The 26,251-nt window shown below is 43.3% G+C and overlaps 1 protein-coding gene across 1 annotated transcript; it reads left to right on the top strand.

Moving 5' to 3' along the window:
• Nucleotides 1-792: 792 nt before the first annotated feature.
• LOC122765234 (muscleblind-like protein 2a) lies at nucleotides 793-25,226 on the top strand. The gene is made up of 3 exons (XM_044019388.1): nucleotides 793-1,558; nucleotides 23,538-23,702; nucleotides 24,966-25,226. Exons 1-3 carry the CDS (start codon nucleotides 1,385-1,387, stop codon nucleotides 25,224-25,226), a joined length of 600 nt encoding a protein of 199 aa, XP_043875323.1. The 5' UTR covers nucleotides 793-1,384.
• Nucleotides 25,227-26,251: the final 1,025 nt, after the last annotated feature.

The following is a 26,251-nucleotide window of genomic DNA, read 5'->3' on the forward strand; positions in this document are numbered from 1 at the left end:
TCCTCTGTGGCAGTGTATGCTCTTCAGTTCACACCGACTCACTTTTATTTACCCTCTGTTTTACCAGGAGGTCACGTTGGGTTCAAAGCGCCAGAAGATTTTTTACATTTAGAGGGCTTTATTGGCACTGAGGGCTGCAATGATTCATCTACTATGATCAACAATATTCAACATTTTCTGGACCAAACAGCAAATTAATCAGACAGATTATCATGAGTTGCATTCAAGTATTTTTGAATTAGGGTGTGATACCTTTAAAATGAAAATAATTTAGTTTTTCTAGCTTTAGAATAAGAATAACAAGCCGTTTGTGCTTAAGTCAAGGGCCTTGCTTTATTGAGGTGGCCATTTTGTGCTGCCAGGATTAAAACCAGGACTGCACTACACCTCTCTCAAAATCTCTTTTACGGGTGAGATTAAGCCATGACACGGTCACAAAACCTGAAAGTTAGAGCTGTGCAGCTTCACTGGTGTCAAGATTTGCTGAAAACTCATTTAAAAATGTCTTTACGAGTGAAATTGAAAGGCTCCACCCCCCGAAAAACAACAGTGCACTGATGCAGGATCGTCCCACGTCTGCATCAAGGTTATTTTCCAACACCTGCACTCAAAGTAACCTCTGTGTCTTCTTCCTGTCTCTCTCTCTCGTCTCCATTTCAGATCTCGGGACAGAAAGTGCCTTGTGTGACAGCGTCCCCACTTAAAGGTCCTCGGGTGTTTCTGAGAAGCGTCGGATTTCGGCGTCTGCAGTTGCGACGGGACTCCGCTCAGCTGCACCACAGACTTCCTCCGCAGGGTCAACCATCCCTGCTACTCCGTGTGAATTAACTCGGCGGTGAAGAGGTGGAGCTTCACCGCTCACACACACACACGCTTTGAAACAACAGAACCCCCTGTGTTGGTTTCTAATCTGTGTGCCGCTGCACCTTGAAATAGCAGCGCTTTTGCTCCGCCCCCCTTTGCACAGACACCATCCGTCACACAGGGGGACGTTTTGGGGACGTCGGTGCGACCGGTGGAGCTCGTCTCCGAGCATGCCCCCTCTGTGTCGTCCTGATTGATGAACGTTTTAGCCTCTGTCCCATGCTCCGCTCGCAGAGACGTCCGTCTGTCCATTACCTCCGCTGTCCTGTCCTGTCCTGTCCACGAGGACGAGCATCAGCCACTGACCTGACGCACGCCGTTAACTGCTACATGTTCAATTAGTTTCAGCTGTTTGGTTTTATTTAATTTATTTATTTTGTTCCTGGAGCACTGAAACACGTCCTCTGAGGATTTACCGTCCTCCTTTTAAAGAAGAAAAAACAAAACCAGTGGCTCCACAGCCGGCGCTGCTGCTGCTGCCGCCGCCGCCGCCGCCGCCACTGACGCTGACCCTGACGACATGGCTCTCAACATCGCCACGATACGGGACACAAAATGGCTGACCCTGGAGGTGTGTCGGCAGTTCCAGAGAGGCACGTGTTCGCGCAGCGACGAGGAGTGCAAGTTCGCCCACCCGCCCAAGAGCTGCCAGGTGGAGAACGGGAGGGTGATCGCCTGCTTCGACTCGCTCAAGGTACGTTAAATGTCACCACCGTGTGGTTTCCTCACGGTCGGCGGGTGGTTTTTAAAGTGCCTGACCCCCCGTGAGACGAAAGGTCAGGGGGTCCGTTGTCGTGTCCACTGTCACCACAGGTTTTTATATGCCACGTTCTTCTTGTGTTACCATGCCGTGTCCGTCATCGTCGTGCCACAGCGTCTATTCCTGGGCACATGTGTGTGTGTGTGTGTCAGCTGTTACACACAAACAACATGAACAGCCCGAGCGCTCCGGTAACGTTTGCTTCCCACAGATCTAAGTAAAGCAGAATTATTATTATTATTATTATTATTATAACTGAGGATAAAATCTTTCCTAGCAGGAGTTGTTGCTGTATTTAGTCTAGTTTGAAACTCTTCTCAATTATAACAAGGTCACTTTACACACACACACACACACACACGCTGCAAATGCGATGACTGCATTCGAGAGGAACCTATTATTTTCAAGCCGACAAACAAAGACAAAAAAAAGGTGACAGTGATAAATAGCCAAAGAAACTAGAGCAGAACACTGTGAAGAGCTCGTCGCTCTGTAGCTGGATTTCACACAGAGCTCCACGACCGGCAGCTTTAAGTCTATTTCACAGTATTCCAGCTTCTGATGTGGTGAACTTTACTGAACCTTATGTTCCAGGTTCAGTAAAGTTTCGTCTGATATTTATCTGACCGTGTTTAAAACAAGCTGCGCTTGTGATGTTACTGTAACAACTCAATAGACTTTACCGCTTAAGTGCTAATACTTGGACTGTTTGTCTCACTCTTGGAGAAAATTGGTGATTTTAGGAAGTTGTTGGTCCACTGCTGCCTCCATCAGCAAGTGTCTCATGTCTTATGTTGTGATTTTGGTGGATAAAATTCAGTAGATCAGTGGCTAAAAATGCAGATTTTCTCAACAAAGGGTGGCTAATTATATATGTATAGCACCAAATGACATGCGTTTTACAGAGTAAGTAATCTTACAATAGGGAGAAGGAGGCGAGGAAACCCAGAGTTGTCAAAAAAACTCTGGCAGAACCTGACTCAACGCTGTGCAGCATCTGCCACGACAGGTTGAGGTGAATGGAAAAATAATAGAGGACAGAGACGTCGGGAGGGAGAGGAAAGACATCTGAAAATGTGATAATATAAATTCTCGATAAAGAGTGTCGTCACCTCCCACTATCAAGAGGCGTGGCCAGTGGGTGGAGATTTAAATGCCTCTGTTAAAATGGAAAGATTACACTTTGCATCTGGTGTTTTTGCACTAAGCCCGCCTCTAGCCCAGCAGAGAGTCTGTAGTGGCAGACTGGGCTGGGTTCACCCACGCTACGACTCAGTTTTGTCTAAAAAAACGCCGACTTCTTCTACGATTTCTCGTACAAAAAAAGCAGCAGCAAACATATCACAGGTGAGCGTTTTGTGAGAGTGCTTAAATCACTCTGTTGCTAGTGCATCAGGTCTGAACTGGGCCACGTGATGACATCACCGTGTTCTCGTGAACACACCTACTGTCTGCAGTCTGTGCTCATGTCTCACAACAACAGTCATTTGTAGGCCACTCAGGACGAGTCAGTCAGCCCAAACTGTTAAATGTATAGACAGATCTCTATCTGCAGCCGCTCGCTCTTCCCTCACCCTCCCCTCCCCCCGCGCGCACACACACACACACACACACACACACACGGCCCAGCAACAGAGCAGGAATACAGGAATCCTCTGTACTTTTAACGCCAACCTCTCCTCCTCTCTCAGAAAGACTTTCCTCGTGACAGCTGGGAGAATGAATCCTTTATTATTATACGTAATAGGAAAAGTGTTGAGGTGCACGCTGTTTACGCCCGCACCGTCTCCTCCGGGTCTCCTCCTCATCTCCTCCTCATCTCCTCCTCATCTGATAAGGTTATCACACACATGGGGTCGTGTGCTTCCAGACATCAACAATAATATTAATAATAATAATATGACCCAATCAAATTCAAGTAAGATGTAAAAAAGAAGAGGTATCTCAGTGCTCGGCAATCATTGTGTGTGACGCAGCTTTTAAAAGGTGTTATTAATTTTAAACACAGTGCAGGGGGACGTCTCGAGAAAGTTCTCGTGATGAGGTGAAGAGAATTTAATTCAGTTTGCTCCTCTGTGTGTGTGTGTGTGTGTGTGTGTGTGCGCTCATTCTTGGAGAACAAGCTCGGCCTTTCAGATTTCTGATAAGGACGGGGACATGAAAGGGCTAAACTGTCACTTACTTCCACCTGGAGCTGTTCTGCATGAGGCGAAATGACAATGAAGAATGGCTTCTTTCATCTTCACTACACCCTTATTTAAAACTGGCATGAATTCTCTCATGATTAATCCTTAAAATGACATTTGTTTTTGTTCTTCTCACATGGCAGTGAGGCTTGCAGCATCCTACGCTGCTCCGAGCGTTCCTTTAGTGTGATGTCTTGTGGGGTTATTTTCTGTCGTTCCCTCTGTGCTACATTTGTCATCTCGCTCAAAATAGGACGAGCCGCTTCATCTCTGTCCAGCGATTGTCACATTTGCCTCGGTAAACATGAGATCGCGCGACCCACGCGAGCGTCGTCAATTTCAATTTTGGAGGCGTGACATCTGAATGTGAGCGCGGTGACCTCGGCGACGGGAGCAGCTTTGTCGAGGTCCAGAATAATCCAGATTTAATTTTGCATTTAAATTTGGAAACATTAACATTGTAGAATGTAGTAACAACAGTGTGGCAACATAGATGGAGATCAAACTGTGTTTTAACAACTGCAAACTGAAGTTTGTAACATCTCTTTTTCTCTCACACCAAACCCCATAGAGAAAATTGGTGTTTTTACGTCACTGCACACAGGAGTTGTTAACCCACTCCGGACTCGCGATTTTGGTCGATAAAATCCCTCGTTCAGATTAACCACAGTGACACAAAGTGGCCACACGAGGCAGAAGTGGACCAGCAGCTCCTGTGTCCCCCGCGAGCTAAAAACGATGATTTTCTCCGTGGACGTTGGTGCAGGAAAGAAAAGTCCGTCTAACAGTGAGATTGAGTTATTCTCAATACACCATAGACTAAAGCAGGCATATAGTGTATTAGTTATCAAAACAACGATCAATCCGGACAGTGCCGCCGCCGCGTCTCCAGCAGCGTCACAGGTCACATGGTTGAATCCATTTCCTGTAACCTTTTGGATGCTTGTTGCCGTGTGTCATTGTAAATTAAAACATGACATAGGAAACAGGGGTGAAGGAAATGAGCGACAACACCTTGGGTAATGGAGTAAGTGCAGTCACGGCGGTCATGTGATGATGTCATGCCTCTGACAGAAGCCTTTTGTTTCAACACTTCCCCCTTTTTCCACCGTCGTGGACCTAAACTGGTCAGTTTGTGTGTGTTAACAGCAGCTCTCACACACACACACACTCACACACGTGTCAGAGGCTGTGGGGGATCACATGGCCAGTCAGGTTTTTATCAGGTGACCTCCACGCCTGAGCGAGCGTCAGCCGCTGGAGAGGTGGTGGGGTTATGTTTCCGTCAAATCTGCGGTCATCGAGGAGAAAGTGGTGAGGCGGGGGGAGACAATAGTGGCCACTTTCAGGTGTGCGGTGTGTTTTTTCTCATGTGTGTCGCAGACTCGGCACAGTCCGTCCCCCCTGTCCCCCATGGGACTGAGGCGCCCTGGTTTCCCTCACTTGGTAAGAACATCTTAATCCCGGCTCTCTCTGAGTCGTGGGACGGCTGAAGTCTGTAATAAAGACAGATGAGAACCAGTGATAAAAGGGCGACAGAGATATTAAAGTAGTTAAGGGGTTTGTTAAGTGTGGTTGTTTGAGGGTTTTTTTTGTCTCAGCAGTCTGTTCATTAGTGTTATGTTTATGAATTCTGTGTTTGAAACCTTTAATTCTGATTTACACAAGTGACACAAAGTGACCACACGAGGCAGCGGTTGACCAGCTGGACTTTGGTGTGGGAGAGTGAGCGATTTTTAGTTTCCACCTGAAAAAAGTGCAGACACGTTCTTGACGACGTCATAGATGGAAGCTCGGTTGTCAGTGAGAGGAAGCGTCCCAGTGACGGTGTGTCGAAGCCTCACGCAGCCACGCATCAGAAAAGGCCAGAACTGGCCCTTTAAGGGAGGCGTGAGGGGGGGGGCGTCGCCATGGGCAGAGAGCGCGCTGGAAAACGTGACCTTGAGTCGCTGCCACAGGTCCAGACAGACACCAGACAGTGAAATGTAAACACATCATAGATCCTATCATTTCACTTCTTTCTAACGTCGTACCTCTGGCTCGGTTTACTTCTTTGTGAACTTCAGGAAGCGTTTGTGAACATGAACTTTGTGCCCTGTGGCCTTCACTCCCCCAGCCCCTCACACCCCCCACCATCCCGCCCCTCCCCTCCCTATTTCACCTCCGTTGTTTAAAAAAGATGGGCTCGGCTGCATTCCTCAGCGTAATCCTCTCAAACTGGGCCACACCCTGGGCCGAGCGAGCGTGGAGGGGAATGTATGCAGCAGTGCAGCGGGAGTCAGTGCCCCTCCTCACCTCTGCCCCTGCCCCCGCCCCCTGTGGTCATTCACACAGACACAATGAGGCACTGACTTCAGCATAACAACACTGGCCTGCAGTGGACGAGGTCTGCTTTGATAAGGCCCTGACGAGAGAACACCTCCTCCTCCTCCTCCTTCTCCTCCTCCCACCTCCTCCTCCTCCTCCTCCTTCTCCTCCTCCTCCTCATATACAGACACACGTGCTCTGTCAGCCCGACTGTGCCCAATTTAATTTCATCCATGTGATTTGACCCAGCCCCCTTTAACTGATCTGAAAATAGTTCAAGGAGAGAAAAAGATGCCAAAGTTCGTCACTTTCCACTTATTTCCTGTCCGTCTTTTCTCGTTGATTTCACGTTCATTTGTTGCGTGAATTAAAATCAACTTTATGATAATAAACATTCGCACGGGAGTTATTGCTGCTGCTGCTGCTGCTGATGATCAGAGACGTTGATACCGTAGGGGAGAGACATTTTAATTGGGCCACTGCTCTGACCCACATCTGTGTGTCGCTGTGACAGTCGCTGTGAGTGAGGGCTGTTTGGTTGGCCATGAAAGCGTTGAGAAATGAAGTTTGAATTTGTTTTCGTCTCCTTTTAGACAAATAATTCTAAGTAATTGCAGCAGTGGTTGGTCAGAGACGAGGCAGTGCTCTGAATCCTGTCCTTGAACTGAATGTGTTTGAAGTTAAAGGACACGTCCTGATGACGGGGACAGAGAAGTGGTGGAGGAGCTGAAAATGTGTTGAAAAGCCAACGGTGCATTAGCACCCAGATGCCGAGCGGCCGGAGTGGTCGGCAGTTCAAACCCCCAGAGCACATTGTAACAAAGACGTGCCACATTTTCTGCATGATTCCGATGCTGATGTGTCGTCGCCTGAATGACGCACACACAAGGATGTGTTACAGTTGCTCACAATCACTGATATCAGAAAGAAAAACTCTTCTTCTTCTTTTTTAACTCTTAGTTCTTGGTAAATTGCTGTGGGAATAAGACACAACTCCTTTATAGGTCACACGACAGGAGGCGTGGTAATTGTGTTTAGAGGTCACAAAATAGACAGTTTTTCTTCATAAGAACTGGGATGTGTTTCCAAATTTCACAAATTCTTAGTACTTTTTGCTGAGGTGTGTTTATATAGTTGAAAAAAAAGGATATAATACTCTCTAGTACACATTCTTATAGCCTCTCTTTATGTATATTTAACATAATAATGGAAAAAAAGCAGCTGAAATGCTCTGTGTTCTCAAGATTAAACCTAATATAATGAAAAAAAGAAGCTATATATCTCATACTGCATTGGGCCGTTTATTTTCTTCATCAGCTTCAAAACTATTCAATGATTCTATTTAATAATTATTAAAAACAGTGTGATTTCTTTGCTTTACATAACAAAGGTCTGGGGGAAAACGCCCATCAACACTTTCTGACATTTTTCTGGACCCATTATGAAAACAATTGTTACTTGCAGCCCCTTTATTCAATATTGAGCAAACAATAATGGCGTAATGGATATTTCCAGACGTGCAAAGCAGCATATAAAATTACATTTTAGCTCCCGTCTTCCTCGGCAAACTACGAGGTTATAAATCAGGCTAATAAAGTGTTTGGATGCCGAGATTTAAATCTAATTCTGTAAACCAGCACAGTGCTGCTGATGATGCTGCTGCTGATGCTGATGCTGATGCTGATGCTGCTGCTGATGCTGCTGCTGCTGCTGCTGCTGCTGCTGATGTTGTAGCAGAGTCTCACCTGGTCTCAGTCTGCCCACTACTTCTGAGTCATCCCTTCTTTTTTTTATGATGATGATTATTATTATTATTATTATTATTTTCCATCCATGCTGCCCACAGTGCTGCTGTTCAACTAAAAGATTCTCTGCAATCTCCCCCCTCTCTCTCTCTCTCTCTCTCTCTCTCTCTCTCTCTCTCTCGCTCTCTCTCTCCCTTTCTCCTCACATGTGGTGATTTTTGCAGGACTCACTGCTGCAGCGAATGCAGCTGCTGCAGCTGCAGCTGCATGTGAGCACCTCTGCAGCAAAGTTAAAGACGTGTAAAGAGCGTTGGCGGCGTGCTGCGTGCGTGACCTTTCTCCGCTCGCATTAATTATTGATATGCAGCTTCATCATGACTCAACAGAGGCAGACTGATGTTTAAAAAAATCATTGTTCTGTGTGTGTGTGTGTGTGTGTGTGTGTGTATCTTATCGTTGAAATGTGTTGACTTTGCCCTCCGGGCTTCTTTAATTCCTCCTCTGATGACAAACTTACAAAGACACACAGCTACATCATTCCTATCCAGCCACCCCCACTGTGTAGGTGCACACACACACACACACCTAGGGAGCAGCAAACCATCAGACAGACAGGCCCAGCTGTCTCCCAGAGGCCGGTCTTCATAATGAGACAGAGATCTTCTTAATTGGCTTCGTCTAATGAGGCAACCGAAATGCAATCTTTTGGGGCCTTACACCACGATGGCTTCTCTCTCTTCTCTCTCTTCTCTCTCTTCTCTCTCTTCTTTCCTTTTCTCTGTTTTCATCTAAATGACTGTTGGTCTGTGTCAGACAGGCTGTTGTGAACCAGGCGGCAGTGTAGCATGACATCCTTATTGTCCCATGTGAGGACATGTCACTTGTCCTTCTCCGGTTCCGGTTGAAGACGCGCTGACATTACACGGCGTTGTCGTTATTGTAGCCGACGACGACTGGCTGGTGGCAAGGTTATTATAAAACTATAAGAAATGACTCAGTGAGTGAAGAAAAACACGTACGGTAACTAAAATCAAAAAGAAAAACTGAAACTGAAATGTGTGTTTATAGAACTAAAGATTGTATTTGAGACACAATACTTATTATCACCTTTTTTTCTTTTTTTAAATCTTGCACCTGGCAAATACAATACAAAAAAATAACACTAAAACAACAAAAAATAAAAGCTAATAATAACTGTCAAACCCGCTCTAAAAACGAATTAAAACTAACTTGTTTGTAAAAACGAATAAAAAATCCCAAACTATTATACGATTATATTATATTATATACTATACTATTGTTTTTACGTGAACTATAGATTCTGAAACGATATCAGCAACATCAGATATTTATTTTCTTCTCTGTGTGTCTTAGGCTTAGTTTTCATTTGTCATGAACGTGTATTAAGGCATGTTTTTTTTTTTACAATTATCCTAATCATTGAACACATCAAGATGAGTTCATCCTTTGTTAGTCCCACAATGTACGGGGAACGTAAGTGTCGTGTCACAGCAAAGGAAAATAAAAGATAATCATGCATTTGCACATCTGTGAATGTACGATATAGAAGAAGATATCAACTGTAAAGATTCTAAAAGGTCGGCACAGACAGGATCTGGCACGCGTACGTCTCCTTACCGTAACTCCTCGACCGTTTTGCGATATCTAGAAAATTCAATGCGGAGGATACAGCGGTAGAACACGATAGATTGGAAAGCAGAGAAATAGAGCTTTTCCACACGTATACTTGTCATTACGGTAGAACCTCAGGACGTCCGCGGGACGGTTGAGTCACTGCCAGATATGGACAGTGAACGTAATGTTGGACAACGGGGCAGAAGGACTCATAAAATCTGAATTAATCCAGCTACAAAGTTCTAGCATGACTTCAGAGGGTAGAGGGTAGTATTTGTGTCACGCCCCCTCCTCCTCTTCCTCCTCCCCCCCTCCCCCTCCCTCTATGCCACACAGGGTGACCATACCATAAAGGTCAACCTCAGGTCATGGCAGCGTATCCATGCCTCTGTATGTGTGTATTTATGTGTGTACGTGTGTATTTGTGTGTGTTTGAGCCAACAGTTGGGGAGGAGGGAGGGGGGAGGGGGGAGGGGGAGGTGCATTCAAAGTTCATGGACGAAAAGTGAGATGACCAATTTCACACCCAGCAGATGCCTGCACCAGTAACCCACAGCGACAGGTGGGGGGGGGACACTAATTGACAGCGCGCACCGTGGTGGGTGAGGGAAGGAAGGGGCGTGGTCACAGCAGGATTTCATTTTCTATTTTCCTGTATTTTTAATATTTTAGAAGCAAAAGAATGTCATAATATGAAAAATGAAGATAAAAATGAAAATAAACATTTAGGCAACACGACATTGTACTATTGTAACATTAAGTGCTTTTATTCAGCACTTAGTATTACTATTATTATTGTAAATAAACTTTACTGTAGCTTTTCACACGTACACAAAGTCCCCAGTCTGTCACCTGACTCCGCTTTGAGTTTAGGTTTAAGTTAGTTTTGCATTTGTTTTAGACGTCGTGTTAACACTATTTAAGTTTGTGTTTTAATACTTTTCCTGAATTCTGTATTTTTAATCATAATAAAGGTTTTAGATAGCGGTGAGTAAGAAGTTGTAGCTTCGTCTTCAGTCAGGGGGTTAAGGTTAAGAGATTTTGTGTATTTCAAGTAGATTTTTACGTATAGTTTATCATTTTTTTAAGAGTTTTCTGTGTGATTGCACTGTCTGACGTTTTATTCCTGGTTTAATTAAACCCATTTCTAAACAGAAGCAGCTAAAGGATGGTAATAATAATAATAATAAGGTGCACCTGGTTCAGCCTGATGTTTTGTTGGCAATGGCGATGATGAGGCTCCGGAGGACGCTCTCGCTCCCCGCGGGCTGCACCGCGCTGCAAACCCACATGGAGATGATGAAACCCGGTCCTCCTGTGGCCCCCGGGCGCTCAGTGGCGGAGACGGTGTTAGAGAGTCGGTCCAGAGCAGAAGGAGGCGAGTGCCCTTTGGTCAGAGTAGAGACGAGGGATCGATACGCCGGAGTTCACTGACTTTAAAGCTGCAGTTTTATTTATCTGACACGGAGGAAACATACAGACGCTGTGTGTGTGCTCATACACAAATTTGAAAGTCGAAAGGTTTTTTACCGTGCGTCACGTGATCAGGAGTCCACTCTCTGGTGAAACTAGTTCTTTTGGAGCTCGGTTTCTATGTCGTCTTGTTCTCTCTAATTCAAGATTTAAGATTTGTTTATTTGTCACACGAGATTGGCGGAGCTGCAACTGACGATTGTTTTCCCGATTCATCGAGTCATCGCTCGGTCCATGAAATGTCAGAAAATGTTAAAACCTGTAAATGATGGTGTTGTCGAACGTCTTTGTTTTGTTGTTTGTTATCTGGAGCAAAGAAACAGAGAAAATATTCACATTTAAGAAGCAGAAACAATCAGAAATCTTGTTTTAATCATGAAAACCGACGAATCGATGATGAAAACAGTTGCCGATTTCATTTACTAATCGATTAACAGCTCTAATTTTATTATTTCATATTTTTATCACGTAAATTGTCTTTTATCCCTCTTTCAGTTTGAACCGTCTCTCATTATTGGATATAAATAACGGTAAATAACGATCTCTCCTGTGCTCCACAGTCTCTGTAAAAACTCTACCTATCAACTTACACTCTCTCTTTTTTTATGATTATTATTATTTTATTTTACGTCAGCAACCAAAGCTTTAATCTCCTAAAAAACTGGAGAGTAAGCAGCCGAACAACAGTTGTGCCCTGATCTGCTGAGTGTGTTGGAAAAGAGGCTTTGATGAATAGATCTCTTCTCTCCCTTCCATCTCATTATCCCCTTTTATCTGTTTTATGGATTTACACAACTCCTCAAACGCGCTCTGACACGTGCTCAATAGTGAACGTGGAGGAAGAAGACGTAGGCATTGTGTGTGTGTGTGTTATTAGCATAATGTAGTGGATTTGTGTTATTTTGGGACGAGCAGTGGGGCGGGTCTTTGATCGCTGGAGAGTGCTTGAAAGTGTAAAATCAGGACGTTACAATAAAATAAGGTCCACTGGATTTCTACTAGCAGCCTTTTTCCAGTCAAATATGAGTTTTTTTTACCGTTGTTTTCCGAATTTACATCACAGCGACACAGATTAGACACAGGAGTTGTTGAGCTACTGCTGCGTCATCAGTGAGTTCACATGTGTTCTTTTGTCCATTCTGGGTGTGAAACCCCTTATTTGGATTGACCTCATTTATGCAAATGAGCCAAACGGCGCCGACGTAGACCGCCGCCCCTGGCGTCACTGCGAAACTGAAAACGACGGATTTCTCAATGGACTTTGGTACAAACTTTGTTTCCAGTGAGTGTACTCAGTACCTCATTCTACCACACGTCCAGAAACACCTTAAACTCTCACTTTAAGGTGTTTTTGGACATGTGGCTGCTGTTATGTTAAGTGTGTCGAGCCGGCGAAATCTGTCTTCTCAGCACGGGGAAATGACAGCTTGTCAAAGGCAGGCTTTAGCCGTGACTCACCAGAGTGAGCTGTGGCATTGTCGTCTTCCAGTTTTACTTCAGGGTGTGTGTGTGTGTGTGTGTGCGCGTGTGTGTGTGCGTGTGTGTACTGTACACACTCACAGGTCTTTATCCCCTCAGATTAGACGAGCTCTGGAGGGTGGGTTTCATGTCTCAGCAGGTCACAGATGATCAGATTAACTGAAGGAGGGCTCTCTCTCTCTCCAGACTTCAGCTGGATTAAGCTGCGCGTGGACCTGGACTCTGCAGGTGCCTCACACTGCCACCACCGCCGCCGCCCTTTAACCAAACACTCACAAAGCAAAGGCGTGAACCTTAAAATAACCTCCGTGTTTTTTATCAGGTGAATAAAAGGTATTTAAGAGCTGTTAAGAGCGTCCTGTCTATACGCTGCAGATCATTTCGATGCCTTACAGTGTCCTCTCCTCCACTGCTTCTCATTAATGACCTGAGCGAGAGAGAATGTCTGCTGGACGCTGGTTCACGCCCTTATTTTGAAGAGTCAAAAAAATGATGGACAGTTTTTGGGTGCGGACGTGCACGATCAGCACTTTTCCCATCGTGGCAGTGGGAGTGTTTGTGTTTTACCGCAGCCTGTGGGAGGGAGACAGGGAGACAGGGAGACGGGGAGAGAGAGATTCCTGCATTCCAAGCTTCCCATTTAAATACAAACAAGCAACACTTTTTTAATCTCACCTTCATGCTACTCTCTCTCTCGTCTGTGTGTGGGATTACAGCTGGTGAAGCAAAGGCACTTAATTACCGCTGAGGCAACACAGTCGTACGTGTGCGTGCGTGTGCGTGCGTGTGTGTGTGTCTGTGTGTGTCTGTGTGTGTCTGTGTGTGTGTTCTTTCTATATTACCTGCTCCCTGTCTCCTTTTGCTATTTCCTTCATTTGTGTTTAATTCACGATTGTTAATTGCAGCCTCGCCGCCGCCACAGTTTGGACTTTTAAGACAACTTGCTCTTCTCACCCGCTGTTCTCCATTGATTCCTCTTCTCCATTACCAGCCCAAATGTAAGCAAAAAGCCCTCGGCTATCATTTCATAATGGATTTTGTGCTTCCTGGTGTCCTGGAGCCTTCAAACGGATCCATTAGTCCAAAACGGATCCATTAGAGCCCCAAAACAAAACAGGATCCTTAAGAGGGAGCCTTCTCTGTGTGTGTGTGTGTGTGTGTGTGTGTGAGGATGAAGGGAAGCCCTGTCCCTGTGCAGCCATGGCTCTGGTGTTCCACCGTGTGCTGGGATCACTGGGTCTGCTTCTTCTTTCTTTTTCCCCCCGTCCTCTCTGTGTCTCATGGCTGAGGGCTTTCACCAAAGTGGTTTCCCTGTGACCTGTGATACGCTGGCTGACCCATCAGCAGCCATCAGTGAGCGCTTTCTCAGTTACACTTACACCCATTCTCTCCCACAGTAAACTGAGAATGGAGCGAAAGAAAGGAAACATTATTCTTTTCTGCTTTTATTTGATTTCATTTTACATCCATGGTTTGATTATTGGTTTTTAAGGAATGGAAACATTTCATCACCATTTTCCTGAATTTTATGGACCGAATGACAGACGCAGACCAAATCACATCCCAATATCTGAGGGAATCAAGCGTCTACTTACACAGCTGGTCAGAGAATGTCAGCTGAGGATGTGGGCCCTCATGTATACATGCAATCAACTGTTGAAAGGATGATTGTTATTGAATGTCAAACCAAAATAATTCAGTTCTAATGATTTCTTTGCAGTACGCAGCAAACATTTAAGAAGCTGAAAAATGACAGGAAGTAGAAAATATTCACATTTAAGAAGCTGAAAAATGACAGGAAGTAGAAAATATTCACATTTAAGAAGCTGAAAAATGACAGAAAGTAGAAAATATTCACAGTTAAGAAGCTGAAAAATAACAGAAAGTGGAAAATATTCACAGTTAAGAAGCTGAAAAATAATAGAAAGTTGAAAATATTCACAGTTAAGAAGCTTAAAAATAACAGAAAGTGGAAAATATTCACAGTTAAGAAGCTGAAAAATGACAGAAAGTAGAAAATATTCACAGTTAAGAAGCTGAAAAATGACAGAAAGTAGAAAATATTCACAGTTAAGAAGCTGAAAAATGATAGAAAGTAGAAAATATTCTACAGTTAAAGCTTAAAAATAAATATTTACATTCAAAAAGTAGAAAAAAGTAGAAAATATTCACGTTTAAGAAGCTTAAAAATGATTAAGAAGCTGATAAATGACAGAAAGTAGAAAATATTCACATATAAGAAGCTGAAAAATGACAGAAAGTAGAAAATATTCATATTTAAGTAGAAACAAGTAGAAAATATTCACATTTAAGAAGCTGAAAAATGACAGAAAGTAGAAAATATTCCCAGTTAAGAAGCTGAAAAATGACAGATGATTATTGGAGTCATTGTGGCAGCCCTGAATGGGTGCATTTGTGATCAGATGCTTCTGCGTGGATGTTAATACCAGGTACGCTGTCTTTAATGTGAATTAAATCCTGTTGTGTTTATGTGATTCAGGTCCAGAGAACGATGACTATTCATGTGCAAACTCAGAGCAGCTGAAGAATGAACATGAGGCGTGCATATTTACATTGCTCTAAAGGCAGGATGTAAATGCCACGCTGTCAGGACAGGGCAGTGTGGAGCTGATGAATACAAGGAGGAAGGAGTTAGTGCCTCCTCCTCCTCCTCCACCGGTCAGCGGGGATACAAGAGGTTCTGCGGCTATGCTTTAAGGGGATTACACATATCACAGGCTTCATGTCAGAAAAATTAGTGTCAGATTCTCAAAGCGGGCGTCCTCCTCCTCCTCCTCCTCCTCCTCCTCTGGAGCTGAGGAGGACAAGCGGATAAACAGAAGGAGGGGCGGCGACGACCTGTTGCTGCAGGATACTGTAGGACATGCTGTGATGAGCGGTTTTTCCTCATTCTGCTAATTTTACCAGTCACCGCTGTCACCGGTCACGTCACTGCGCTGGCGTTAAAGACGCGATGGCGCCTCAGATTATGGAAAAGCCCAGTGAGCGTTCCATCTTAATGGAAAAGACATTCCCCTGATTCCCAATTCATCGATATTGTTTTCTGGCTTTTGAAGTGTCCATGTGGGACGGAGAAGCAGTGGCAGCAGGGCATGAGCTGGCCCGTCACAGGGGTGTCATTTAAATTTAAAGGCGGGGCTTTACGAGCTCCTATAGGCGGCCTCTCGCTCCGTCCCCGGCAGCTCTGAGGATAGAGCAGCCATTGAGGGCCGAATGCAAATGTTACAGTGGTGAACGGAGAGTGGGGGGCGTGGGGGGGCACAGCTGAAGCGCTATTCTGCTGAGGGGGTGGAAGACTGGCTCTCTGTGTCTGTGCCACCCACAGACACACAACAGTCATCACTCTGACCATTCACAGGAGGTGGGGGTGGGTGGGGGATGCTAACACGAGTTATTCCTTGTGGATTTATCTTGTTTTCTGGAGGTCTGAGGGGCTAATTCTGTGTCTGAGACTCCGGCGAAGGCACAATGCATCGATTATAAATCCCGTCCGACTGTTATTGCGGCAGCAACATGCCTTTAATTGTACTTTGAGCGAGATTTTCGCCCTGCTTTAAAGGCGTAAAGAGAGAGCTCGGGTTCCTCTGACGTGTAGCCGCCTGGATTATTTAACACGTCGTCAAAAACGCTGACGACGAGCAGATTTTAGCCACTTTAGCCACAGGCTCAGCACCCGCTTTAAGTCTGCAGTGGATACATGAACTCACTCACTCTCTCGGAACCAAAGTCCACACAGTTTGTGTCACTGTGGTAAATCAAGACTAAATTATTCCCAACAACAAAACTCACAGATTAACACGTTCAACACAGTGAAGGAGGCCTAAGTGGATCAAAAGAACACACAAACTTCAGGTGCGTCTCTTGTTAAGCGGCTAAAATCAGCCAAAGTCGTCCTGACCGTCTGTCTGTCTGTCTGACCGACCAACCGTCTGTCTGTCTGTCGTCAGTGGAAAGTTGTCCAGACGTCTGGAGGAAAAACACAGAGTGTTAAATGCATGAAGTCAGAGGATGTTTTCTCTTCAAGTGTGGCAGCGGTGTGGGACACGCTGTACTCACTGTGTGTGTGTGTGTGTGTGTGTCTGTGTCTCTGTGTGTGTGTGTGTGTGTCTGTGTGTGTCTGTGTCTCTGTCTGTGTGTGTGTTTGCCCTGTTTTGTCTCTCTCTTTACTCAGGATTTGTCGAGTGAACACACTGCGCCTGGTGTGTGATTTGGAGCTCAGTGATGAGTGGAAATAAAAAATGTCGTGTCCTCGCATGTAAAACTGTTTAAGTGTTAGAGTTTAGAACTCCTGGTCTGTGGACAGATGAAAGCGCCGATTAGAGCTGCGACTAACGAGTACTTTCATAATCGATTCCTCTGTCCATTATTTTCTCCATTAATCGATTGGTCCAAAAATATCAGAAAAAATGTTGATCGGTGTTCGTCAAACCTGGAAATAATGACGTTCTCAAACGACTTGTTTTGTCCTCAAACCAAAATGATTGACTTTTAATGATTTCTTTGTGATCCAGAGTGAAGATGTGAAGAAAATGCTCACATTTAAGAAGCTTAAACACCCGGAAATATTCTTTTAATCATGAGAAAAAGCTTCAAACCGATTAATCGATTGTCAAAATAGTTTCCGATTAATTTAGTAATCGATTAATAATTGATTCTTCGGTTGATTCTTTCAGCTCTAGTGCCTATATTTAAATAGTGTGTAGATTTACAGAAATTAAATGTATGTGACTGCTGATTAGGGCTGAACGATTAATGGAAATCTCATCGAAATCGCGGTCATTTTCATGTTTTTTTTAGCCAAAATGTGTGTGAAAATATATTATTCTACATAAATAAATAAATTAAATAAAAAATAAATAATCCTTTTTTTTAAAAAACAAAAAACAACAACACAGTAATCCTTTTAAATTATGTCTTTGGAATGAAAAATCTGAATAATGACATAAAAAAAATCCCCAGTTATATCTCAATCGCTGTGAGATATTTAGTCAAAGTCGTCGATTCACTGAGGAAATCAGCCCAGAATGCAACGATATTTAGCAAATGATTCACTTGTTGATCACGTGCGTCAAATGCAGATTTTCCATGACATGGTCCTGGCACAACTCGCCTCGCCTCGGCACGGCACAGTCATTTTGCTTTTCCATCAGTGACAGTACCTGCTACTTGACGAGGTTTTCAAAACGAGCTGAGCCGACACTGAACTGTGACGTCATCCCTGGAAACATTCACGTTAATCTGCAACATACAGCAAAGGAAATGTCCAAAATGTCAATATTTAGCGATCGTGTGCCGAATCACACCCACGTTCAGTGGTATCAGGAAGTTACTGAACAATTCTGTCGACAAATCTTTTTAAATGGACTGATTCTAATGATTCAGTGACACCCAAAACAACTGCTGTCGCGGCAGCCTTGCCGAGCTGACTCCGCCCACGTTGAGGAGCAGCTATATTGTAATGGAAAAGCGTGCCGAGGCGAGACGGTACTATGTAGTGGAAACAATACTTGAAATGACTTAAATGATCCTCATTACAAGAAGTAATGGAAGGAATTTAATCCTAATCCGCTCCCCTCTGCATCAGCACGTGTTTATTACTTTAAGGAAGCTTGGCAGACGTCGAGTGGGCTCCCGTTGGTGATGGATTAGCAGAACGTTGCCAGAATCATTTGTCGTTCTTTCTTTCTTTTAGCGTAAGGAGATAATTACACAATCTTTATTTTTTAAAGTGTAACAAAGAAGAAGAAGAAGAAGAAGAAGAAGCAGCGTTAGATCAGAGCAGACCTACAACAGCGGGTTGCCATGTGAGCGACGCAGCTGAGAGGTATAATTTCAGCGTGTAGCTATGGCTACGCACCGGGGAGGCGTGAGCGTGAATCACACACACGGAGATCCTTCTTTCTTACAGGCAATGAATGGATGAATGTGTTACACAGTGAATAAGTAAGTCAGGAAAAAACACACAACAGCGTATTTTTCCAAAGCTTTCAGCCTGAAACCACAGAATCATCATCGTCTCCTCCTCCTCCTCCTCCTCCTCCCACACGTGCTGTGGTGTTTTAAACGCGTCATCGTCACGTCAGTGAACCACTTCACTCTCAGCCATAAACACTCCTCTTCCTCTCTGTGTGTGTGTGTGTGTGTGTGTGTGTGTGCTGTGCTGCTCCTTCACAAGGCTTACCTCATCCTCTGTGCTTTGAATCCACAAGTGTGTGTGTGTGTGTGTGTGTGTGTGTGTGTCGTCGTCAGGGAAACATTATCGTCCCGGACTCATCGCCTGTGATCGTTAGCATTAATCGACACGAACCTCGTCGCCGCTGGCTGTGGCGTGTGTTCAGTTTTTATTAACGCCCGCATGATTTGTGCCATGAAGCAGATGTTTGGGATGATTTTATTTGGAGAAAAACATAACGCGGGTGAGAGATTCCCTGAACTGCCCAGGTTTTAATGAACGTTCCTGACGTTTACAGATGCATCATCGTTTGCTCCACCATTTATCTGCATTAACTCAAGCTGACCTGGTGTCGCGAGTCTGAACCAGTCTAATGTTTCAATTCATGATGCATTCATGGGTGCAATTCTAGGCAAATAGCAGTGTTTTGGTTGTTTGATTTTTGTTTTTTGGAGCATGGAAGGAGGAAAAAAGTCTTTCACACCTTCTAATTTATGGAATTACCTTAAAAACTATACATTTAATTTATGGAATTACCTTAAAAACTATACATTTAATTTATGGAATTACCTTAAAAACTATACATTTAATAAAGATTAAGGATTAAGGTTTTAGACACTTACAGGGCTGCAACGATTAGTCAATGAATCTGTGAGTTTTCAGCATCTTAAATGTGAATACTTTCCCTTTTCTTTGCTCCATATATCAAATAAATCTGAATCATTTTGGTTTGTGGACAAAACGACATTTCATCAACATTTTCTTACATTTTCCAGACCAAAATAATCGCCAGATTCATCCATTATGAAAATATTTGTCAGTTGCAGCCCTAAAGCTGTTCTCAACACCCTCTAATTTATGAAAGAATCTTTAAAACAATACATTTAATCACAAAAATGTTTTGTGATTAAAAGTTTTATTAAAGTTTTACACACTTATGTAAGTCAGTTCATCAGTTTAAGTGTTTCTTTAATCAAAAATTCGATTTTATGTGAATATTTTCTGTTTTCTTTGCTCCATATAACAAAGAAATCATTAAAACTGACTGATTTTGGTTTATGGACAAAAGACTATTGACAACATAATTATAATTAATTACAGTATCTAATAATAAGCAATAATTCTGAGGTTATTGAGGACAAAACTCTGGCTTACTGGTTGTATTATAAGGCCATGCAGAATATGGCATTAATAAGTACTTAATAATGAATCATTAAGAGCCAATATGTTACTAATTTGCATGCTAATAAGCAACTAATTAATGGTGAATGTGTGTTCCCTAATTTAAAGTGTTACCTGTAAAATGTGTTCAAAAGAAAAATTGGTTAATCTTTGCGTCTCAGCACCAAATCAAACTGGTGATTTGTGCTCGTTTTATGACTTAAAACAAAATATTTCTGACATTCTCCAGTGTATTTTCCAGAACTTTCTCCCTCCACTTTCAAACCTCTAAACACAAAGAACGTGAAGACAAATCCAACCTCATTTATATAAAAACGCAGACACGACACACTGATAGACCCTGTGGAGACGTCAGTGGGAAAACTGACTCAAAGTTACATCTGACAGGTCTCTGCTGCTGCTGTAGTAGCTGCTGCTGCTGCTGCTGCTGCTGCTGCTGTAGTAGCTGCTGCTGCTGCTGCCACACGGCCACATTAAAAAACACTCTCCTTAAGCAGCTTCACCGCCGTTTACCTCATCACTGTAAGTGGGGAATAATGATACAAAAGCAGGCTGTAGACGAAGTGAACGGGCAGCACACACACACACACAAAAGTAATGGCTTCACTTTAAGTCCACCCATAAATGACATGTTAAATGAGTGTGTGGTGAGAGTTTCTAATGTGTGTTTGTGTCCATCATCCTCACACACACACACACACACACGCAGAGTCACACCCACCCACACACTCTCTCCCGCGCACACACACACAGATTTATACCAGCCTACGCGTTCTCCTCTCTCTGCAACATAAAAGAAAACAAAAAGCTGCTCTAGTTTTAGTTTCCACACACACACACACACACACACACACACACACACACACACACAGCCTCTACAAACAGTTACAAATGATACAAATCTCAAGGGATGTCACAACAGTCAACTAGTAAACAACAAAAAGACCAATAAATAAGCAACACATCAAAGAGATGGTATTGTTATTTGTTTGCGATCCTGTCCATGGGCGGGGCTTAGGAAGATACCTTCTCTTAATTCAGATTATCTGCACTGTGTGTGTGTGTGTGAGAGGATTCTGTGTGCAACCAATGACCTTAAACACAAAAGACACACAGCGTCGCCGCAGTAGTTTTTGGAAATAATTGCTCGTTTACATCGATTTACGCTGTGTGTTTTATTCTTAAAGCTTTTTCTAAATTGCTCCACAGGGACAAATAACGTGTTTGGAGTAGAGTTTTCATTGAATAATGAATAATTTTGTGTAGTTTAACACCGTAAATGCAGCGTATTTTAAGAGGACAGTACAACACCTGAAGGCTCATGCTGGTTTTTTGTGTTATTTTCCTTGTAAATAAACGGGGGATAATAGTCCCAGAACCTCTGGGTCACGAGCCTTTTCATCTTTTTGTTAAATGATGGAGGAAAAACATGAAAAACAAGCCTGTTTGTGTTTGTTTTTAAAGAACTTGAGGTGTTTTGTTTGTGGCGTTCAGTGCTGACATTAATCCTCTGGTCTGGACGGAGCGTGTGTGCGTGTGTGTGTGTGTGTGGGCGACGCGACGCTCTCTGTGATTTAGTATGCATATGTGTGGGCAGGTGTCATGTTGTGCAGTGTGTGTGTGTGTGTGTGGATGAGAGGAGGGTGTCAAGGTCAGTCCCCGCTGACTCATGACTCTCGTCGTTACAGAGTCGCTCCGGTGTTTTTCTGTGAATGTCACACACACACACACACACACACTGATTCATATCTGTGTGTGTGTGTGTGTGTGTGTTACCGGGCTTGAGGTCCTTGAAAGTGCTTGAACAGCCGCCTGACTACGTAGTCCACAAAAATGCGAAAGAGTCTCTGAAACAACCACAATTAAATGCAATTACCTTGACTTCCTCATTCTGTTGCTTTGTTTTAACCGTGTTTACATGCGCGTCATGTGATTACATGATCACACATTTGCATAAACAAGCAGCTTATAATTCTGCTATTATAAAAACACAATTTTAGTTCTGTTTTAATGTGGTTTAAAAGAAGTAAAAAATGAAATCAACATTATTTGTATTTATATAAATAGTATAGAAAAAAACTACTTTAATGTTCTGGAAATGTAATATATATACACTCTGTGAAATATAATTATGATGAGTCTTTATACACACACACACACACACACACACAGAGACAGTAGCTACTTCAAATCCATATCATGCTTTGGGTTTATTTGCATCACGACCCATGGGAGGTGTTCCAGATATTACTTGCTACACTATAAGCGTAACGTGAGAATAAGAATAACATATTGTCTTGTAGAATTTTCACACCAGGCAGACGGCGTCTCGCTCTTATGAATAGTAAAATCCAGCGTCGTTGGTGTTTGTTATGTCGTAAAAAGACAAACGTTTTATCACAAGGTGGCAGCATTTAGTGAGTGGACGTTTTACGAGGTTTCCTGAATGCATCTCGAAGCTGCTTCTCTGAGCTCAGTTTTTTAATTCAAGAAAGGTTAAATATCTAAATTATGAACGTGGAACATGTTTTTGGCCATTATTTAAAAATAGGGACATAATTGAACTCATTCATTCACTAAATTCAGTTAAAGAGCGTCGTTAAACAGCAAAATGAGTTCAAATAGAATAAATATATGATATTATATTGATGAATGTGTGTGTGTGTTGCCCTGCAGTCAAACACAATTCTCTCTGACACACCTAAGTTTAAACACAGTCACTTTTTAGTTTCTAATCACGGCAGTCATTTCTGGTCAGCGCCCCAACAGAATTTCCTCCTCTTTATTATCTGGTGACAAATTGTTTTTATCACCTGGAAGCAAAGAAACTTGTCTCCTTTTGTAATAACGGGTTACACACACACACACACACACACACACACACAGATGAGTGCAGCTGCTGCATATGAAGTCTGGTGACACGTTGTCCTTGAGTCTGAAATAGTTTTGGAGTGCAGCGGCTGAGTAATTGAAGTCATTAGAGGAAATTAGTGAATTATTGCTCCTGCATCTTCTCATAAGAGACTGATTGTAGTTTAGCTTCGCCGCATCACGCTGCCTCCGTCTCTCCTCTCGGCCTCTTCTCATTCATTTCCTCTCCGCACTAATTCATACCACTCCATATTTTCCACTTGGTCTGATCTTTACTGTTTTTTCCTGTGGATTGACCAAAAATATGGAACTAATAAGAGTCACAGGATATACTGCTGTACCTGAAACAAATATTTCAAGGAAATAACGGAATATATTACGTATTCAAATCACTCCTCGAGCCAAACCCAAAGCTTTATTGTTATTCTTCATCGCTCTGTGTCGTGATTGGATTTTTGAGTTCATACAGAAAAGAGATTATCCTTTTATTTATAGATTTATACGAATTAAAGAAGACAAGACGCGTGTGTATGTGTAAAAATGAAGAATTAAGAGTGTAATTGCCTTCACCCACGACCTCCAGGGTGTCTGTGTGTACACGTGCAGATCCAGGAACTAAGAACCGACCAGATTTAAGTCAGAAAGCGATAATAATCTCTCACACGGCGACGTTTCCACTCGGAGCCGAGAGCGACCGATGCTGAGCTTTAATAATCTTATGTTTCACACTCGCACAGTGTGAATATGGATGCTGCCTTCAAGCACTCCGTGATTTTATAATCAATGCCACATAACAACCATCGCTCTCTCTCTCTCTCTGTCGCCCCCTGTTGCCGGTTTAGGGCCGCTGCACACGGGAGAACTGCAAATACCTCCACCCACCCGCTCACCTGAAGACCCAGCTGGAGATCAACGGGCGGAACAACCTGATCCAGCAGAAGACGGCGGCGGCCATGTTGGCTCAGCAGATGCAGTTCATGATCCCGGGCACCGCCATGCAGCCTGTGGTGAGTTTGTGGCCCCGCCCGCCGATGTTTTCATATCATACATCTAATCGGAGAATTTGGTTAGTGGAGTTACTGTCAGTGTCTCACACACACACACACACACACACACACACACACTCTTTAAAAGACACTCATCGCGGACAACATGGCTGCCAGTGAGGAGACAGAGACTAAAACTGATTTTAGCAGCTTGTTAACATCTATGTCTGCAATATTTTAATATTTGACAAGAGAAAAACTGAAGCTTGTGTCAGTTTGTAAATCATTTTCTCCCCCACACCAAACCCCATAGAGAAAATCAGTTTCATTTTACATCGCGGCACACAGGAGTTGTTGATCTACTGCTGCCTCCTTTAGTATGTTCAAAGGTGTTATTTTTATGAATTCTGTGTTTGAAATCTTTAATTCTGATTAACATAAGTGACACAAGCTGACCACAAGAGGCAGCGGTTGACCAGCAGCTCCTGTGTCCATGCGAGCTAAAAACACTGATTTTCTCAATGGGGTTTGGTGTGGGAGAGTGAGCGCTTCACAAACTTCAGTTTCCTGTCAGAAAATACTTTTTAGGGGGCAAGAAGAAGTGACAAATATATCCTTAAGACATTGTAGATTTGAGCTGATGTAGATCCTATTAGTTTACAACCCCACAAAAAAAGGTGAACTACCCCTTTAAGCTAGTCTGCGAGCACACGAGGGTTCACTGAGGTAACATGACGAGTCAGTGACAGTTCATCGCGCAGACCTTTGATGGATATTCACCTGAGAGAACAGGTTTTAGTGGAGGACGGCCGTGTCTGTTTACACCGCCGCTGCAGTCGCGGTGCCCTTGAGCAAAGCACAGCGATCCTGAGCTGCTCTCTGGGGGGTTTGTGCTCTGCAGTCAGGCGCGACTGCCAGGTGTGAACATGTTTAACTGCATCAGCGTTGAGTTCCTGCGTCGCTGAAAAAGAACACGCGTGCTCAGCGAAATCTTCAGCGCTTTACAAGGAGGGTTAAAAACATAACTCTTCCCTTATTTCTACCCTTAATTCCCCTCTCTTCTTTTCCTCATAAACCTTTTCACTCGCCCATTTCTCAATGTAGATCCACCATTTATTTCAAATCTGCTTCTTCTGACTAATCTTTTTTCATTACAATAGCCACTTCTCTGCCCTTCATCCTCCTCTTCCTGCGTCCTTCCATCACTTTAAGTCTTTCCCCCGCTAATAAGCCAAAGATGAGACGGAAGACATTTTTTTGGTGACTTTACTCTTTTGTCCGCAGCAGACGTTTCCAGTCAGCCAGGGTCTGGGCTCCGGTGCGGGACTCAGCTACACGCCGTACCTGACTCCCATGTCCCACAGCATGGGCCTGGTGCCCACTGACATCCTGCCCAGCACGCCCGTCATCGTCCCCGGCAGCCCGCCCGTCTCCGTGACCGGCGGCTCGCCCTCCGGCCAGAAGCTGCTGCGTACCGACAAGCTGGAGGTGACACAACCCATTCACGGCTCTCTCTCTCCTTCTCTTTGCCTTTTAAAGGGTTAAATTTCAAGCTGAAGTAGCTTTAAAATATTGACTCATTTAAAGTTAATATATAAATAAAATGACAGCAGTTTTTGGGAAGGTGACATTTTCTGACGCTAGGAACAAATTAGTAAGTTTTTTTAAAAGATCTGACACAGCAGAAAAATAATAATTATGCATACAAATCAATGTTTCAGCCAATCATTGACCCATCCCAGGGCCTAATATTCTCCTTCAAATGTGTTTTATGGAAATTATTGTAGTTTTTCTTTTTTTTTCCAATAAAAAAAAAAACAGTGGAGTTGTTATTTTTAAAAATATTATTACTATTTGATATGTATATTTCAGGCTGAAGTAGCTTAAAAGACTGACTTATTTAAAGTGGAAGAAAAACAGTTTTTGGGAAGGTGACATTTTCTGCCACTAGGAACAAATGAGTAAGTTTTTTAAGGAACTCTTAAGGGGCTCAGTTTTCTCTGCTTCTCTGTCATCATTGCAGTTTTACATTATTATATTTTACCTGAAAACACACAGACATTGAGTTAAATTACTCAACTGTTTCATAAATTAACTTAAAGTTAAATTCTGGCAGCACTGTTAACGTTACAACACATTTAACAGCTCAATGGACGTGAATAGATGCACTTTGAATTAACCTTCAGCTGATGAGCCTAAAGAAGCAATTGAGGCTTGAAAAACCTGTAAAGTTAATTTCAGTCTATTAAAATCTGGGACCACGCCACTTGTTGAGTCACAGTTTGAAAAGGAAAGGCTGGTAAATTGTGAAACCGCGGCCGCAGCAGCAGCAGCAGCAGCAGCAGCAGCAGCAGCTTTGTTTTTTGCTGTGTTATGATTTGGTCACTGTGCAGAGAGCTACACCCTTGTTTTTACCTCTGAATCATCGTCAAACACAAGACCCAGCGTGTGTGATTCTGTCGTGATAACAGCAATGATATTAATGATAATTATAAGAGTAACAATAATAATAATTATGATAATTAGGAATTTACAGCAAATGAGCACAGAGGTCAACGTCTTCCCCCCCT

Source organism: Solea senegalensis, linkage group LG2 (genome assembly GCF_019176455.1).
Source record: "Solea senegalensis isolate Sse05_10M linkage group LG2, IFAPA_SoseM_1, whole genome shotgun sequence".
NCBI lineage: Eukaryota > Metazoa > Chordata > Actinopteri > Pleuronectiformes > Soleidae > Solea > Solea senegalensis.